Consider the following 14,436-nt stretch of genomic DNA (forward strand, 5'->3'; position numbering starts at 1 on the left):
TTACATTGTATTAAGGAACAATGATGGAAACCCAGTATCCACACTCATGTTACCTATTAACTTTTCTCAGACCATGACATGTAGAAATTACTGGTGCACGGAGCACGTTCAAACATGGAATTGGCATTAGTAGGGTCAGTTGTCCATAATTCATTTCTTTTAATAGTGAAAATGTCATTTTCAGTGTGTGCAGAGCGACCAGTCTGCTTCCCCCATGAGACGAGCATCCAGTAGCGCATTTAGTGTCTCATATTCACATTGTCTCTCCATCCAGGCCTTGACACTGCCATTAGCACCCTCGACACTGGGCACATAGAGGAAGTCTGAGGAACATACGGTGCATGCGGGAGACACCGTTCTGCCTCAGAGTTGGACGCCTTCTCACCTACCTCATGTCAGATTCCAACACAACCGACTTCACCAACCCCTCCACCTTCATCCTGGTGGGCATTCCTGGCCTGGAGGTGGCCCACGTCTGGATCTCCATCCCCTTCTGTGCCTTGTACGTCATAGCCATCTTGGGGAACTTCACCATCCTGTTCATCGTGAAGATGGAGCCGAGCCTCCATGTGCCCATGTATTATTTCCTCTGCATACTGGCCGTCACTGACCTGCTCCTGTCTGCATCCATCCTGCCCAAAACTCTGAGTATCTTCTGGTTCAATTCCAGGGACATAGATTTCAGTGCCTGCCTCACCCAGATGTACTTCCTTCACTGCTTCTTAGTGATAGAGTCTGGGATTTTCATGGCCATGGCTCTGGATCGCTACGTGGCCATCTGTGATCCCTTGAGACATTCTACCATCCTGACAAACCCTGTGGTGGCCAAGATTGGCCTGGCCGTGGTGCTGCGTGGCGGCATGCTCATACTGCCCTATCCCTTCCTGGCGAGGTGGCGGCCATATTGCAGAACCAACATCATCCCCCACACGCATTGCGAACACATGGCTGTGGTGAAGCTGGCCTGTGCTGACACCCGCATCAGTAGTTACTATGGCCTCTTTGTGTTATTCTGCGTGAAGGGTCTGGATGTGTCTTTTATCACTATGTCCTATATCCAGATCCTCAGGGCCATCTTCAACCTCCCCACAAAGGAAGCCAGGCTCAAGACTTTTGGGACCTGTGGTTCCCACCTCTGCGCCATCATAGCCTTTTACATCCCACATCTCTTCTCCTCTCTCATGCACCGTTATGGCCACAATGTAGCCCTGCATTTCCATGTTCTCATTGCTAACATGTACCTCCTGGTTTCCCCCATGCTAAACCCCATCATCTATGGGGTGAGGACCAAACAGATCCGGGACAGACTTCTCCGGTTCTTTACTCATAAAGGGACCTAAAGTTTTCTCCTGGTGCTCTGGCTCTTGGACTGAGCTCCGTGCAGAGGTGGCTGTTGACATGGGTGCTCGGCCCTCTTCCCTGAATCACTTAGTGGACAAAGAGACATTAAACCCTTTCCTGACCTTACTGTGCTGTCAGCGTGACAAACTGGGGAATATGTTTATGTAAAACTCATTGGATTGCCACCTTTCTAAATGCTTATAACTGGACCCCCTAATAACATAAGAACAGCCATACTGGGGAATATGAAAGGCCCATCTAGCCCAGTATCCCATCTTCCGACAGTGGCCAATTCCAAGTGCCCGGAGCAAATAAACAGAACAGGTAATCATCAAGTGATCTATCCCCTGTCGTCTATTCCGAGCTTCTGCAAACAGAGTGTAGGGACAGTGTTAGGATCTAGATATTCAGGCCTGTCTGTAAAGGCCTAGACTCTAAGAATTTAGCTGTATTCTTATCACTTGGCTAGTTCTAGAGATATAAAAGAAAGAATCAAAATCACTGTCTGCTGGTGTAAGGGCTTTCTCTCACTGTGACAGTCTGAGGCCTTGTGCTTAGGCTGAGATCTCTGGCTAAGCAGCAGAGGCAGCCATAAGCTGGGAAGGGACCGGTCACCTCCTCACATTCCAAACTAGTCACATTGAAAGAAGGTGCTATGGAGCTGTTAGGATACAATCCTGTCCTGATAATGCCTATCACCTCCAGAGAAAGGGAAGTGCCTGGAAAATGTAAAAGGAAACTTAGTTTGATAGCATCCTGTCTGGCAAGAACTCACTTATCCGTAGCTGGGACGTGAAATCCTCATTCTGTGTTGTTCTATCACTGTAGTCCCCATTTCCCTATAGTTTGTCTGTATCATCTCTGTCTGGTTCTGTGATTGTTTCTGTCTGCTGTATAATTAATTTTGCTGGGTGCAAACTAATTAAGGTGGTGGGATATAATTGGTTAAATAATCATGTTACAATATGTTAGGATTGGTTAGTTAAATTTCAGGAAAATGATTGGTTAAGGTATAGCTAAGCAGATCTCAAGTTTTACTATACAGTCTGCAGTCAATCAGGAAGTAAGGGGGGATGGGAACAGGGAATGGGGGTAAGGAAATTGGAATCATGTTTTGCTAAGGGGGGAATGGGAACAGGGACACAGGTGTAAGGCTCTGTGGTGTCAGAGCTGGGAAGGGGGACACCAAGGAAGGAAACTGGAATCATGCTTGCCGGAAGTTCACCCCAATAAACATCGAATTGTTTGCACCTTTGGACTTTGGATATTGTTGCTCTCTGTTCATGCGAGAAGGTCCAGGGAAGTAAGTGCGTGAAGGAATAAGCCCCCTAACAGACAGCATCCCTGCCCATCCTGGCCATTGATGGAGCTTTCCTCCATGAATATGTCTAGTTCTTTTTGAATCCTGTTAGAGTCTTGGCCTTCACAGCATCTTCTGGCAAAGAGTTCCACAGGTTGACTGTGTGCTGGGTGAAGAAACAGGTCATTTTGTTTGTTTTAAATCTGCTGCCTATTTGGTGACCCTAGTTCTTGTTATGAGATGGAATAAATAATACTTCCTTGTTTACTTTCTCCACACCAGTCATGATTTTATAAACTTCTATCATATTCCCCCTTAGTCATTGCTTTTCCAAAAGTCCCAGTCTTATTAATCTCTCCTCATATGAAAGCTGTTCCATATCCCTAATCATTTTTGTTGCCCTTTTCTGAACCTTATCAAATTCCAGTATATCTTTTTGAGATGGGTCAACAAGCTCTGTAAGCAGTATTCAAGATGTTGGTGTACAATGGATTCATATAGAGTCAATATGATATTTTCTGTCTTATTATCTATCCCTTTCCTAATGATTCCCAACATTTTGTTTGCTTTTTTGACTGCCGCTGCACACTGAGTGGGTGTTTTCAGAGAACTATCCACACTGACACCTGGGGCCCCGCCCCTAACCTTGCCTCTTCCCCCAAAGCCCCGTCCTTGCTTCACATCTTCCGTCAAGGGCACAGACACTTCTGCATCGCCTCTCACAAGGTCATGCTCCCTTATCCACCTACTCCTTGTAGGTCCCTCTCCCTTCTCCACCTCTTCCCCTATTTCCCTGCCCTGGATGCTTTCTCCTATTCTCCCCTCCCTCATCACTCACTGGATCCTCTCCACCTCCCTCCTCCTCCTAGCTGGGCTCCCTCTGCTCTGGAGTTGTGACAGGAGCTGCTGTGGCCTGACAAGGAGCCTGCAGTGAGTGCAGCCAGGACACAGCACTGGATCCGACAGGCCAGTAAGCAGCTGAGAGAGAAGCCAGGAAACCTTTCAAAATCAGCTGAGGGTTGGCAAGTGGGTGAGGCTGTGCATCATCCAGCTTCTGGGCCCTAAAGCTCTGCTACAAAGTCCTGAAGGAAGAGACTGTTTTATGTCTTTCTTTAGCTTTCAGTTTCAGGGAAGAAGGAAGATCCTGGGAACTAGAGGCCAGTAAGCCTCACTTCAGTCCCCAGAAAAATCATGGAGTAGGTCCTCAAAGAATCCTGCAGTCCTGGGGGACTAACATGAAGGGGAAAGGAGTCCAGGAGAGCTGGCTGTATTTCAAGGAATCCCTGTTGAGGTTACAGGGACAAACCATCCCAATGAGTCGAAAGAATAGTAAATATGGCAGGCGACCAGCTTGGCTTAATGGTGAAATCCTAGCGGATCTTAAACATAAAAAAGAAGCTTACAAGAAGTGGAAGGTTGGATATATGACCAGGGAAGAGTATAAAAATATTGCTCGGGCATGTAGGAATGATATCAGGAGGGCCAAATCGCACCTGGAGCTGCAGCTAGCCAGAGATGTCAAGAGTAACAAGAAGGGTTTCTTCAGGTATGTTGGCAACAAGAAGAAAGCCAAGGAAAGTGTGGGCCCCTTACTGAATGAGGGAGGCAACCTAGTGACAGAGGATGTGGAAAAAGCTAATGTACTCAATGCTTTTTTTGCCTCTGTCTTCACTAACAAGGTCAGCTCCCAGACTGCTGCGCTGGGCATCACAAAATGGGGAAGAGATGGCCAGCCCTCTGTGGAGATAGAGGTGGTTAGGGACTATTTAGAAAAGCTGGACGTGCACAAGTCCATGGGGCCGGACGAGTTGCATCCGAGAGCGCTGAAGGAATTGGCGGCTGTGATTGCAGAGCCATTGGCCATTATTTTTGAAAACTCGTGGCAAACCGGGGAAGTCCCGGATGACTGGAAAAAGGCTAATGTAGTGCCAATCTTTAAAAAAGGGAAGAAGGAGGATCCTGGGAACTACAGGCCAGTCAGCCTCACCTCAGTCCCTGGAAAAATCATGGAGTAGGTCCTCAAGGAATCAATCCTGAAGCACTTAGAGGAGAGGAAAGTGATCAGGAACAGCCAGCACGGATTCACCAAAGGAAGGTCATGCCTGACTAATCTAATCGCCTTTTATGATGAGATTACTGGTTCTGTGGATGAAGGGAAAGCAGTGGATGTATTGTTTCTTGACTTTAGCAAAGCTTTTGACACGGTCTCCCACAGTATTCTTGTCAGGAAGTTAAGGAAGTATGGGCTGGATGAATGCACTATAAGGTGAGTAGAAAGCTGGCTAGATTGTAGGGCTCAACGGGTAGTGATCAATGGCTCCATGTCTAGTTGGCAGCCGGTGTCAAGTGGAGTGCCCCAAGTGTCGGTCCTGGGGCCGGTTTTGTTCAATATCTTCATAAATGATCTGGAGGATGGTGTGGATTGCACTCTCAGCAAATTTGCGGATGATACTAAACTGGGAGGAGTGGTAGATACGCTGGAGGGGAGGGATAGGATACAGAAGGACCTAGACAAATTGGAGGATTGGGCCAAAAGAAATCTGATGAGGTTCAATAAGGATAAGTGCAGGGTCCTGCACTTAGGACGGAAGAACCCAATGCACCGCTACAGACTAGGGACCGAATGGCTAGGCAGCAGTTCTGCGGAAAAGGACCTAGGGGTGACAGTGAACGAGAAGCTGGATATGAGCCAGCAGTGTGCCCTTGTTGCCAAGAAGGCCAATGGCATTTTGGGATGTATAAGTAGGGGCATAGCGAGCAGATCGAGGGATGTGATCGTTCCCCTCTATTCGACATTGGTGAGGCCTCATCTGGAGTACTGTGTCCAGTTTTGGGCCCCACACTGCAAGAAGGATGTGGATAAATTGGAGAGAGTCCAGCGAAGGACAACAAAAATGATTAGGGGTCTGGAACACACGAGTTATGAGGAGAGGCTGAGGGAGCTGGGATTGTTTAGCCTGCAGCAGAGAAGAATGAGGGGGGATTTGTTAGCTGCTTTCAACTACCTGAAAGGGGGTTCCAAAGAGGATGGCTCTAGACTGTTCTCAATGGTAGCAGATGACAGAACGAGGAGTAATGGTCTCAAGTTGCAGTGGGGGAGGTTTAGATTGGATATTAGGAAAAACTTTTTCACTAAGAGGGTGGTGAAACACTGGAATGCGTTACCTAGGGAGGTGGTAGAATCTCCTTCCTTAGAAGTTTTTAAGGTCAGGCTTGACAAAGCCCTGGCTGGGATGATTTAACTGGGAATTGGTCCTGCTTCGAGCAGGGGGTTGGACTAGATGACCTTCAGGGGTCCCTTCCAACCCTGATATTCTATGATTCTATGATTCTATGATTTGATAGCTGCTTTCAACTACCTGAGAGGTTTTTCCAGAGAGGATGGTTCTAGACTATTCTCAGTGGTAGAAGAGGACAGGACAAGGAGTAATGGTCTCAATTTGCAGTGGGGGAGGTTTAGGTTGGATATTAGGAAAAACTTTTTCACTAGGAGGGTGGTGAAACACTGGAATGCGTTGCCTAGGGAGGTGGTGGAATCTCCTTCCTTAGAAGTTTGTAAGGTCAGGCTTGACAAAGCCCTGGCTGGGATGATTTAATTGGGGATTGGTCCTGCTTTTGAGCAGGGGGTTGGACTAGATGACCTCCTGAGGTCCCTTCCAACCCTGATATTCTATGATTCTATGATTCTATGATTCTTTTTGTTCCTCCAGGCTGGGGGCCTGTAGCAGGCAAAGTCCCTGCAATGGGTATGGGCTGGGAGTCCTTTCTCGTAGGCAGTCATCTGGGGCAGGGCAAGAGATCAGCTTTGAAGCCAGGTGGACAACAGCTAAGAGAGGTGGAAGGATAAGCCCCTGCGTTAGCTGGGAAAGCAGGATACTGGGCAGAGGCCGGAGTGGCTGTGGAAGCTCACAGTTAGGGGGATTAAACAGCACAACTTCCATTAGCCAGCTATTCACACACATACACAATACCTTATCTGGAACTACAGGGCCACCGTTGCCCAGGGGCTGAAGCTGAACAGTGAAGTTGAATCTAACATACACTCTGCGTGATGCTTTTGATCACTACATCTAGAAGCTCTTTAGCTAGGTTTCTAGGCAGCATTATCTCCATGTCATGGATGGAATAAGCAGTAAAGTTATTTACTCAAGGCCACACAATAAGTCAGTGCCACAACTGAGAATAGGAACCGGGAGTCCTGACCCCCTGTTACCTGCGGTTTTCAGAACCCCAACAGGGGCAACTTAACTATTTTACTCCAGGAGGTGTAAGGAATAAATCAACAGGAACTCAACGATTCTGTCTGATAAGACTCATGCAAGTAAGTATGCTCTTGTTTAGCACTGCAGTTTATTAGATTTAAGCACACACAGAGATAAACAATAGGTTTAGAACATCCCAGATAGTTACCTAACATCTGGAACGGTATTGAGTAATTAACAGCAGGTTCACAGTAGCCAGTTGCTCACCCACCAGGGAGAAAGGGTGTTAGGAAAAACGTCTCTCAAGATGGTTTCAGAGGGCTAGCTCAGTGCTTTAAGCATTGGTCTGCTAAACCCAGGGTTGTGAGTTCAGAGGGGCCTTAAGGGGGCCATTTAGGGATCTGGGGTAAAAATTGGGGATTGGCCCTGCTTTGAGCAGGGGGTTGGACTAGATGACCTCCTGAGGTCCCTTCCAACCCTGATAGTCTATGACTGCTTCCAAGTATGCTCTATTGGCTAATCTTTTATAACTAACTTCTACAAATCACATCGGTCATAATGACTCCTACTGGACCATCATTTTTCTAACTTTCAATAAACTTTTAATATCAGAAGCATCTAGAATCAAGGTTTTCCAACCACCAAGGTTTTCAGTCTCAGCTGTTTACTTGTCTGTCCCCTCCTCCCATTTCAATTAGCAGAAACTGCCACCTTCTAAAAGCGTGTCTCCAAATTAACCCTTAATGATGTAGTGTTGTGTTTCATTAATTCAGGGTGGCTGAATGCACATAATATGGTTTCAATTAGCTTGATTGCATTCTGGGGTATACACCCCCCCTCAAATCTAGAGCAATAACACCATTGATCTGACCATGAACGGGCATTGCTCCTCTGGGTTGTATTAGATGCAGTGATACTATGTGTGTGTCGTGATCAGTGGAGTTGCCATCCTTCTTAAACAGGAGGAATTTATTAAAGAAACAGCAAAAAACAACAGCCACAAAAACAGGTTTCCACTCAGCTCAGTCTTCAGTCTTGTCTTGCTTTTTTACCAGGGACCACACGTTGCCTGGAACTCTACAGAGAGGAGCAACAATGTGCTGCAAGGAAACAAATCAATGGAGTGTGTGACTCAAATACTCTGATTACGCCTTTTGGTAGCAGCATATGAGATATAATAAAAATAATCTCAATTTAATGCATGGAGAGGCTGTGCCCAAGGTCACCCAGCGAATCCGTGGGAGAGCTGGCACTTTCCGCTCTCAGCTCACTGGTCTCTGCTGATGCTTTAGCTCTAGTTAAATGACTTGGGCCAAATCCTTAGCTGGTGTAAGTGGCTGCAACCCCACTGAAATCAGGGTAGATCCCTTCACTGGAGACCCCAATGGAGAGTGAGCACAAGGCCCCTGTGCCGCTGCATGGACCATACAAGCCAGGTCTGAGAGAGACTAAGCAATGGATGGGCTATGTTCCTGGCTCAAGAAACTTCCCTTCCTGCTGCACCAGTTTCCTCATCTGTAAAAGTGAGATACCTCCTGGGAGTAAGTGAGCAATAGTCTGTGAAGCACCTATCAACAGTCAACTCTGTGTCCATGTCTCACCATGCCTCAGTGGACAGAGCTGAAGTTGCCAAATCAGGACAAACTGCCGAGAAATACGGCAGACTTACCCCAAACTGGTAGTCATTCTATCATTACATCAGACCAAGCCAGCAAAAAATATAAACTTCTGTCTGACCACACTGGTTAACTAGAAGTCAAAATGCAGTCCCCTGAGGCATCCCAGCCCTTATATATATATATATATATATATATAGGGTCCTTCCAATCTCAAGAGACCAGAGACACTTAGCCAGGTCAATATAAGACTAAGATCATACCCAATAATTACACTGCCGCCCAGTAAAGGCCTAATAGTAAAAGAAAAGAAGAAGAGTTATAAATGGTTAATAGATCAGATACATCCAAGTGATATTTCAGTGTTCATAGATCACGATCATAGGAGTGATGGAATAAAGTGCTAGCTTGCAAAAGTCTCTCCAAAAAATACTCAAGGAGGTTGGGTGTCATCAGTCATAGAATCATAGAATCATAGAATATCAGGGTTGGAAGGGACCCCAGAAGGTCATCTAGTCCAACCCCCTGCTCAAAGCAGGACCAATTCCCAGTTAAATCATCCCAGCCAGGGCTTTGTCAAGCCTGACCTTAAAAACCTCTAAGGAAGGAGATTCTACCACCTCCCTAGGTAACGCATTCCAGTGTTTCACCACCCTCTTAGTGAAAAAGTTTTTCCTAATATCCAATCTAAACCTCCCCCACTGCAACTTGAGACCATTACTCCTCGTTCTGTCATCTGCTACCATTGAGAACAGTCTAGAGCCATCCTCTTTGGAACCCCCTTTCAGGTAGTTGAAAGCAGCTATCAAATCCCCCCTCATTCTTCTCTTCTGCAGGCTAAACAATCCCAGCTCCCTCAGCCTCTCCTCATAACTCATGTGTTCCAGTCCCCTAATCATTTTTGTTGCCCTTCGCTGGACTCTCTCCAATTTATCCACATCCTTCTTGAAGTGTGGGGCCCAAAACTGGACACAGTACTCCAGATGAGGCCTCACCAATGTCGAATAGAGGGGAACGATCACGTCCCTCGATCTGCTCGCTATGCCCCTACTTATACATCCCAAAATGCCATTGGCCTTCTTGGCAACAAGGGCACACTGCTGACTCATATCCAGCTTCTCGTCCACTGTCACCCCTAGGTCCTTTTCTGCAGAACTGCTGCCTAGCCATTCGGTCCCTAGTCTGTAGCTGTGCATTGGGTTCTTCCGTCCTAAGTGCAGGACCCTGCACTTATCCTTATTGAACCTCATCAGATTCCTTTTGGCCCAATCTTCCAATTGGTCTAGGTCCTTCTGTATCCTATCCCTCCCCTCCAGCGTATCTACCACTCCTCCCAGTTTAGTATCATCCGCAAATTTGCTGAGAGTGCAATCCACACCATCCTCCAGATCATTTATGTACAGAGCATCCTTGTTGGAAACTCAGTGCAGAGAAATGAAGATAAGATGGGGATGTCTCAGGGCCCCTTCTATATCCTCTGCCCTGTGCATGGAATTTTACTGTCCCAAACACAGCCCACAGCCCACAGCCCAAGTGCCTGGAAAATTGCTGGCCCAAGTGGGAGTACAGGGTCACATGAGCATGTCACATGTCCTTGCGTCCTTTGATTACTCACAAAGGCAGTCACTGGACATACTGCAGAGGAGTTTTTCCTCTATGGCCCCTTGTGAGAGCTAAGGGTCCTTGTTTGGCCCTTGTGACAGGGTGCTTGGCAAGGAGTGCTTAACCAGCCCCTGTGACATGCCTGCTCCAATTAAGGGGAATAGACTGGAGGTGGCTGAATAGACCTGTGCCTACCTGGCAACTAGAATCAGCTGCCAGTTTAATTAGCTAGGGGCTATAAAGGCTGGAAGGAAGTGGGGAAGAGAAAGGCCAAAGACTGAGAGGAACTGGTGGCTCTCGTCTGCTGCTTGTGATGCCTGGCTGTGAAATCCTGTATATAGATAGTAAGGTGGTGGTGGGAAAGAATTATAAATTAAGTACACTGGTGGTTGCATCAACCCGTGGCATCCCTGACTGGTCTGTGAGGGCAGCAGGGGCAGAAGCAAGAGGGGCTGAGCTGCGCCGCACTATACATGGTGGCTTGTCCAGGACCCAGAGCCAGCATGAGTGCATGGCAGCCCAGAGATAGAAGGGACCCTGCAATGGCTGGTGAAGCAGCAGGAGGAGATTCAAAAGGTGCTGCGAGCCTTCCAGAAATCCCACCAACTGGAGAAGCAGACCTTACTCTCTTGGCAGGTGCAACAGCAGAAAACCATGCAGGACTTTATAAGGGAGCAAGACAATGTTCATTAGCAGCTCCTACAAAACTGGTGAGTCCCACGGGATAGGATGGCACCTCAGCATTGGGGTTGGGACTGTGTAAGACAGGACCCGCTGATGAGCAAGACGCATTCCTCTGCACCTTTGAGTGAGTAGCCATGGGCACCGGATGGGATAGGTTAACCTGGGCCCTATGTCTTGCTCTCTATCTAGCCAGGAAAGGCTCAAGCAGTCTATATGGCCATCAGTAATGACCTACCTTTATATTTAATATTTTAAATATTTCTTTATTAACCTACCTTTATATTTTTACCATATGCTTACTATACAGTCTTCACTTTATAAAATTCCCTTTTTTTCTGCCATGTGTTCTTTTTTAACCTAACTTTATATTTAATAAACCATTTAAATGTATATCATTTTTTATTCTTTAATAATAAGATAAACTAGTCCTTTAAAATCATCTCTCCTTAATAAACCTAACCAAAAATCTTTCTTTTCTTTAATAACTTCTTCTATTCTTTCATACTAACCCTTTAAAAACAAATAAAAAAATCTTTATTTCTCTTTAAGTTCTCTTTTTCTATTATTAGTAACATTCCAAACTAGTCCTTACTAAACCTTACCAAACAATCTTTCTTCTGTTTAATAACCTTTGTTTCCTTTTCTCCTCTAAACCTAAAACAGCATTATTTTTAATTGCCTTTTCTTTAAGCTCTCTCTCTTTATTCTTTCAACCTCTTTCTCTAAATAATCAATCAAATACTTCAGAGAACAAGCATGCAACAATCCCCCTCTTCAAACATAAAAAATAATTAAAAAAATCGAACTGGCAAAACAGCACCAAACCTCTACACCAACAGAAATGGGTATAGAGGGTGTTATATAAGAGGGCGGGGCATGGAAAGCTGTCAAAAATACATGGTGATGAATGCTATTGAACTGTATACTACTCCCTTTACTTTGAACAACCTTAGCTCCTGTTTGACTAAAGCATGTTCCGGAAAGGCTTCCAGGGACAGATCCATAAAGGCACTTAGGTAAATACTGAACTTAGGTGACACTGCCTTTTTCAAAACCCTGGCTCATCTTCTGCCTAACCCTGTAGGAACCTAAGGTTTGGCCAGTACTCTGCACAAAGTAACCTGAGTGCAGATGGTGCTCAAACAGTTAACGAGCTGCTCAGAGTCTTCGCTCCAATGAGATGTGTCCCCTCTCCCCCCGATCTCCCCAGCACATCTGATCTGTTAGGGGTTTTCAGACCATGCCTCCTGGATGGGGTCTTGCAGGTTGGGAATGTGTGTGTGTGTGTGTGTGTGTGTGTGTGTGCATCTGAGTGTTTGCACCCCCAGAGTATCCCATAGCCCAGAGGTTCAGCACCCTCACCTGGAATATGGGAAACCCAGATTCAAATCCCTGCTAAACTAAATGTTTGTTTTTACATAGTGGAACAGCTCCAGTCAGACAGACTGAAAGCACCACCAAGAACAGCCACTTGCCTGGTGCTCAGGGCACTCCTGTGAGACATGGGAACCACCAGCTTAGGGGATTGTTTGGCCTATTCTTTTCAGTTTCCCCTAATTGAGCAACCTCAGAATACCTCCCCAGGGACCTCAGTCACAATATTTAAAAATATTCTCCTTATTTTCCTTAGCCCTGCTAGCCATGGATTTGTCTCTGGTGTCTTTTGCTTCTCTTATCCATTTGCTATACTTCAGAACTTCTCATTTCTGTCAATTTCTATCCACTTCCCCTACTTTAGAAGCATTGATGGATGATCTCCTCCTCTCACCAGGCGGAGGGCAGGTATCCATGCTCATCCTCCTGGACCTCTTTACATTATTTGACACTGTTGACAATGAGATACTACTGTCTCAACTGAGAGGCAGCAGGAGTCCAGAGGGATGCACTAAAATGGCGTGAATCCTTCTTGGAGAGACACGCCCAATTAGTGGTAATGGGAACTCCTGCACTACACCCCTCCCTGGTGGAGTCCCACAAGGATCAGTTCCCTCTCTAGGGCTTTTCAGCATCTCCATGCAGCCACTATGGGAACTGGTCACACAACATGGACTCAAATGCCAGCAATATACAAGTGACACTGAGCTCCTCCTATCCTTCCCGTACAACCACCTGACTATCACCAAGATGGCCCAGTTCCCGGATGGAACAGCTGGCTGAAATGGAAGCCAAGCAAGACAGAGGTGATGCTGGTGGGCAGAGCAAAGCATTTTGAAGAGCTGGCAGCCACGGTGAAGCCTTCTTTGACTGAAGGTTCACACCCGCAACTGGGCAATTCAGTCCATAGTATAGGAGTGCTCTTGGATGCCTTGCTGATGCTGAGTTCTCTCATAGCAGTGTCTGTGAGTAGTGCTTTCTATCATGTCTGGATGTCTAGGAGATTCTTTCCCATCTTGGTGGATGATGTCCTGGCCTAAGTTATATAGGCCTTTCTCACTCCTGTCTAGACTGTACCAATGCAATATACCTGGGCATGACACCTTCCGTGCTTATGAAACTCCAATTAGTACAGAACACTGCAGAGAGTCTCCTCAGCAACACAGACTACTATGAGCACATCAGACATGTCCTCCATGCTCCACACTGGCTTCCCAGAGTACATCAAGTCAAGCTCAAAGTGTCTCCATCACTGGCCATGTTTCAATCGAGATGGGATATTTTTTCTCAAAGACCTGCTCTTGTTCAAACAGGAATTAATCCAGGGCAGTCCTATGGCCTTTGTGATGCAGGAAGTCAGAGCAGGGTCCCGCCTGGCCATATAATCTACAAATCTATCTAGAGTCCCCTGCAAGGATAATATTTGTGTGGGCCTCATTCTGGGTCCTTGTCACAGCCTGGGTACCTCATTTTGGGTCTAGACAGGTTCAGAGGAATACAAGAAATTCAAAGCTCAACAATATTTTCTACTCCATGTGGCTTCTAAGAAATGAACCAGACTCCCTGTGATTCTTTGTGCACCCCTCCTTCTCTCTATACGACACTCCGAGCATCCTTCAGTGCCCAAACCAAACCAGTGAATGTCTGGTGGTTTGTATCTATAATCCCATGTGCACTTAATTTGGGCTGAACTCTGGCTGGTGACTAAAGAATGGAACGTGTAAGCTCTGTGTAAGGGGACTGTTGGCCCCTTACTAAAACGTAGCGAGGAGTTTTGATTGGCCATCTCCCAGTACCAAAAGGCAGGGTCAATGGAAAACCAGGCCCCTGGGGCAATGGGGAGAGGCCAATGCTCCTGGTCAGCCTGATTGACAGGGCAGGCAGGCCAATGAGGAAGTCAGGAGCCTGGGGGTCTCATCCTCCATATGAGCTGAGGCTGCCTGGGGCTGAGCTAAGGAGAGAGAAGGGGACGGAGCTGAGCTGGGAGCAGAGCCAGCAGGGTCAGAGAAGCTGCCCAGGGAGCAGTTCAGTGCTGGGCGCAGAGCTGCAGCAGCCAGAGGCAGAGGGGCCAGAGGAGCAGCCCAGGGAGCTGGAGGCTGAGCAGCAGCAGCTGTGCTGGGGATGCGGCTGGAGCCGTCCGGTGCTTGGTGCGGTGAGCAGCTGGGGAGAGCGAGGGGGATCCTGGGCAGAGGGCCCAGGGAAGAGAGAAGCCCCCAGATAAGAGGCCTTGCAGGCCAGATTGGGGGGGATCTTAACCCCAACAGGGGTGGTGGGGCGACACTAGGAAGAAGGTCCTTGCCACCCAGAGCCTGAGGGT

The 14,436-nt window shown here is 47.0% G+C and overlaps 1 protein-coding gene across 1 annotated transcript; it reads left to right on the forward strand.

Moving 5' to 3' along the window:
* The first annotated feature begins 341 nt into the window (after positions 1–341).
* Positions 342–1,340, forward strand: LOC140912054 (olfactory receptor 52M1). Its single transcript, XM_073346240.1, has one exon. The coding sequence runs from the start codon at positions 342–344 to the stop codon at positions 1,338–1,340; it is 999 nt and encodes a 332-aa protein (XP_073202341.1).
* The last annotated feature ends 13,096 nt before the right edge of the window (positions 1,341–14,436 follow it).

The sequence above is a fragment of the Lepidochelys kempii genome, chromosome 1, assembly GCF_965140285.1.
Source record: "Lepidochelys kempii isolate rLepKem1 chromosome 1, rLepKem1.hap1, whole genome shotgun sequence".
NCBI lineage: Eukaryota > Metazoa > Chordata > Testudines > Cheloniidae > Lepidochelys > Lepidochelys kempii.

What these genes read in the sequence shown, in the direction of transcription:
- LOC140912054 (XM_073346240.1), top strand. Translation starts at nt 342, where the DNA reads ATGCGGGAGACACCGTTCTGCCTCAGAGTTGGACGCCTTCTCACCTAC.